The sequence below is a fragment of the Anoplopoma fimbria genome, chromosome 22, assembly GCF_027596085.1.
Source record: "Anoplopoma fimbria isolate UVic2021 breed Golden Eagle Sablefish chromosome 22, Afim_UVic_2022, whole genome shotgun sequence".
In the NCBI taxonomy this organism is placed as follows: Eukaryota; Metazoa; Chordata; class Actinopteri; order Perciformes; family Anoplopomatidae; genus Anoplopoma; species Anoplopoma fimbria.
The window spans coordinates 9,506,522-9,511,399 of NC_072470.1; the positions used below are offsets into that span (position 1 = coordinate 9,506,522).

Sequence of the window (4,878 nt, forward strand, 5' to 3'; positions counted from 1 at the left end):
TTTAATATTTTCAGTTTCACACTTGTCTTGTTTGTTCCTTATTCTTACAATAAAAATAGTTCATCAAAGCTGCTCTGTTGGAATAAGAGCCAGTGTGCTGTCACATACATATAAACATTCTTAGGTTTTTTAGAATTGCTATAAGTGATGATGTTAATACATAGCTGGATGTACATTGCTATTCAGAGAATAGCCAAAATGAGTGTTTCCCTTATTACATTTCATGCAAAACTGAAGCTAATATGTTTTATAATACTACAGCATTTTCCTTGTTTGTTTTCATTGCGTGTGGCTTACCTCTAGAGGTCATTCCAGGAAAAGAAAATCCAATTTCTTTAAATGATTTCATGCACTTTAAAGCATGCACATAACCAATACATTTGTGGTCAATACACTTGAATGTGCAGCAAATTTACATTCATTTAACTCCTTTGTCTTCCAACAGGGGCATCCTGCAGCACTTGAGAGCATACGAGAAAACTCTGGAGATCACTTACGCTCAGAGAGAGGGGATAGGTGCTCTGTTGGAGGCAGCCGGGCAGAGGTGGGACGTCCTGTTTTTACACCCGTCACTATAATGTTGTTTTACTTCTGATTTCTTGATTCAGAGCAGCATCCTGGCTCTTTAGCTGCCAGTTTTCTAGCGTCATTCTTCACAAAAACACTGAAATAAAAAGGACTACAAATATTTTTTGAATTGCAAAGTGGAAATGTAGCTGAGTCTTTCCACAATAACGCCATTTTGCATGGTGGATTAGCTGAGAGAACCCATGCAGAGGCAACACGTGTCTTTTCTCTCAGACAGACAATTTTGCAGACGTCTAAAATGTACAAGATGATATCATTTGTGTCACTTTTTCCTGAAAGAAGTGACCCATTTGGAGCCTAACCATCTGCCGCTCTACATGTTTCAGTTTACGGCGTGGCAGGCGTGTGTGTTACCTGGGCTGGGGCCCCCTGGCCACGCTGGGCCTCATCGACGCCAGCGAGTGTGTCCCCACATTCGGAGCAGGTGAGGGAGATCTGATGCAGCAGAATGAACACGTTTTCTGGGTGTTTATTTTGTGCCAAACAAGGCATAGAGGAAACAATCTGGGCTTAATGAACTGAGGCGACGCATTTTTCAAGGTTTACTTTTACATCTGCATTTTATCCTTTGTGTGTGTGTGTGTGTGTGTGTGTGTGTGTGTGTGTGTGTGTGTGTGTGTGTGTGTGTGTGTGTGTGTGTGTGTGTGTGTGTGTGTGTGTGTGTGTGTGTGTGTGTGTGTAAGAGGCTACGAAGATGTTCGGGGCTTCATCAGTGGAGGATACAGAGAGCTGAACAACAACGAGGGTCCACTGGTATGTAAAGAAAAACAATGAAATTACAAATATTTAAACAGAAGAGGAAAAAAATAATAGAGTTTATGAACTAGTAATTGTACAGAATTACAGAACAAAGTCGCTGATCGGACGTTTTTCCCTATGGGAATGAGGAGTTGCCACTGTACAGGAGATTTAAAATTTCTCTCGTCTACTGTCAGTGCTACCCAACTCCCAACATGGAGCTTTCTGTTTCGGCTCGTCTATGTGTGTTAAGAAATCCTTACAAGGCCTCACAAAGTATTAATATGATCGAAATCCGGTTTAATCCAATTAAACTGAAATCCAGCTCTCATTTTGAACCGTGTAATTACACATCTGTCTACGCCTCTGACTTTTTAGATTAACCCAGAGCAGGATTAGCATGCACCTCCTCTCTGAAACCCAGTAGGACGAGTCTGTTTTCAATGAATCTGCATTAGTCTACATTATACTGCTGGCTGGTCTTAATTTAGAAGGGCCACTACTTGAATTTGGCTTTTTGAAATGTGCAAGTTTATCCACTTTGTAGGGGGAAAAAAACAATCATTTTTTTCTTTATAATACAAGTCCCAGAGTTCAGTTTGTATATGCATGTGTCATTTCCTGTGAATCCCTCGTGCATGTGCACACTATTTGAATTCAGCACTGGAATGGCGCGCTCAGCCACTGACAATACAAACTGTGTTGTATAAAGGTAACAGGTAATGCCAGCCATAAATACTATGAAATATTGGGTTGGATGTGATGAAACACAGGAAGTAACAACTACTTAACATGTTTCAAATGTACACGGTATACACTTTAAGGAGGTTTCTGAACATATCGTGTGTTTTATTTCCTCTAGGGTCCAGACTTTCGCATAGCACACAAGGATTTCTTGCGTCTAGTTCTGCCCTCTCTTGATGACCGCGACGTCGTTCTTCTTATCTACACACACTCCGGTGAGCGAACGTTTGGTTTTTCACATTCGGACACTGTCCATATCACATCAACACGTGTGTCATGACGGCGTCTCTCCGCAGACGACATCAGCCAAGTGGCGGAGCTGGCGCGCAGAGTGAGAGAAAAGACGTCCAACCTCCACGCGGTTTATCATCGGGTTGATGGAGACACTGCAGCTGCTGTACAACAAGTAACTGTCTGTCTGTCTTTCTGTCCATCTATCCATCCATCCATCCATCCATCCATCTAATAAAGTCTGCATTTTTTTTGCAGGATGACATTAACAAGCTGTGTTTATCTTCACTAACATTCGCTTTGCCGTCACCTGCTTCAGGGATCTCACTGCAAATGGTACAGCAACACACAGACACACACACACACACACACACACACACACACACACACACACACACACACACACACACAACACACACACACACACACACACACACACACACACACACACACACACACACACACACACACACATTGATTCATTGGAGCACAATAAATAACTGTTCTGCCTCATTTGCTCTTTGTCTCCCACCCCACTTCAGCTGAGCTGTAAAACTAATTTAGTCTTCATTGATTTTCAGTTTTTCTTATTTCTCGTGTTCTTAAAATCTTATTTTAGATGACAGTTGTTTTTTTATTTGCATTGTTGCCTTTGAGTCAAGCTTTGGTAAATGTAGAGAATAATCAATCCCGCCTCTCTCTCAGCAGTGGGAGCTGTCCACGAAGCTGCTGCTGAACGCCGTGAGCACCGGCGCTCACGTCCTGAAGGGGAAGATCTACCAGAACCACATGGTGGACGTGCAGGTCACCAACAGCAAACTGTACTGCAGAGCCACACGTTTACTCCAGGTATGGAAAAGTGCACCAATAACGGGACATGAACAGGATTCCCCCCCCCGACTACACCAAAAACAATGCAGCGTAATTATATATTTAGCAAAAAGTCCCAGATACCAACCAGTTCTCCTAAACAAACTACCTGACTTGAGGTTTTCAGATAGTTTGTCGTAATGTGATAAAATACAACTTTTCATTTCTTTACTTTTTTGGACAAATATGTTTTTTCACCATAATATAACATATCAAAACATACACTTAACATGGAGCATAAATGCAAGCCTAAATAAAACATAAAGGCACCTTTTGCTGTCGTACTTTCTGACTTGGTACTGTAATCACATTTTGTCAGATAAAAAGAAAGGATCCGATACTTAATATGTGTTTTAAAGCCAAAAATATGTATGTAAGTTTCTCCATAGCCACAAAACAACAATCCATCAACTTTCCTTGCTTGGTCTATTCATGGATTTCCATGGAAACAGCTTTATATTGAGCTCACATGGTGCACTTTCCTAATTAAACTGAAATCATTAAGGCTTTAGAAATCCACAAGACAGAGCAACAAGATTATGTAATGATTCAGGACATATTGTATGTTAAGTTGTGCAAAATCCCAACACATTTGCAAGTAATCATCAGTAGATTGACAGCAAACACTGAAAGATGTCTCCTTCTGCTTCCAGAAGCTGTCTGGTTGTCCGGAGTCCCGGTGTGAGGAAGCTCTCCTGAAGGCCGTCTACCAAGTGGACAAGCTGACAGCGGACATCACGTACTCTGACATCAGCGCACACACGCGCACTGCCAGAAGCGTTACCAAGGTGAGGAGGCGGTGCGGTGCGTGAAGCAGTGGAGGAATGTATGGATGCAGGCTTGTCTGTGTTACATCTTCTCCGTGTGTAGGTGGTCCCTCTGGCTTTGGTCTGTTTGCTGACCGGTCGCTCTCTCCTGGAGGCGGGGACTCATTTGGAGCAACAGCCAATCGTGAGAGAGGCCGTGGAGGCGTGCCTGTCGTAACTGACGTTGCGTGATGTCATCTACACACGTTCATGTAATCAACCCACTATTCCCCCTCCACAGAGAGTTTATAGCTCAGCAGATGAACTGATTTCTACCACATTTATGTGTAATTATGACACTTGAGTCAAAGGTCAGCCATTAATCGTTATGCTTTGATTATTATAAGCCAAAAACTAAGCTGTTTGGAAGCAAGAGGTTGAATTTTGGCACCTGGAGGCCTTAAATGCAACACCATGTTGTAACACTAGGGGGCAGGCTTGACACCTCAACACAAGCATAATAACCTGCAAATGTCAATGTGTACTAGTAGTCATTGCTTTTCAAAAGTAGCTTAAATTATGTATGTACAAGATGTTAAAATATAGTGTGTTCAATAAAATCAGGAAAATTACCCCCAAAAATTGTAATCTGATGCACCGTTTCAGTGATTGGCATAATTACTGCATAACTGAATTATGTTAAAATATCTATTGTTAATACTTTGTTAGAAGTTTCATAGGCATTTTTTCACCCTGTGTGCTGTAACAGTGTTCTGCAGGTACAGGCTTTACCATGTCGGTCCATGTGATGTAAATCAGCCTCAATCCCTCTGTGGCTCAGCACACACACACACACACACACACACACACACACACACACACACACACACACACACACACACACACACACACACACACACACACATTCACAGGTACTGGATTAGCGTGACGCCTGTGTATC

General features: G+C 42.1%; 1 protein-coding gene across 4 annotated transcripts in view; it reads left to right on the forward strand.

The window, feature by feature from the left end:
* gckr (glucokinase (hexokinase 4) regulator) overlaps window positions 1–4,550 on the forward strand; it is a 48,439-nt gene extending 43,889 nt beyond the window's left edge. For 3 of the 4 annotated variants that reach the window (XM_054623934.1, XM_054623933.1, XM_054623931.1), the window contains 9 exons: window positions 446–544; window positions 915–1,012; window positions 1,274–1,341; window positions 2,189–2,285; window positions 2,367–2,482; window positions 2,560–2,637; window positions 3,007–3,150; window positions 3,825–3,959; window positions 4,042–4,550. In XM_054623934.1, the coding sequence (XP_054479909.1) occupies window positions 446–544; window positions 915–1,012; window positions 1,274–1,341; window positions 2,189–2,285; window positions 2,367–2,482; window positions 2,560–2,637; window positions 3,007–3,150; window positions 3,825–3,959; window positions 4,042–4,155 (949 nt within the window). In that variant the 3' untranslated portion in view covers window positions 4,156–4,550. The remainder of the gene's footprint in view (window positions 1–445; window positions 545–914; window positions 1,013–1,273; window positions 1,342–2,188; window positions 2,286–2,366; window positions 2,483–2,559; window positions 2,638–3,006; window positions 3,151–3,824; window positions 3,960–4,041) is intronic. The other variant, XM_054623932.1, reaches the window with a different exon arrangement.
* Window positions 4,551–4,878: the final 328 nt, after the last annotated feature.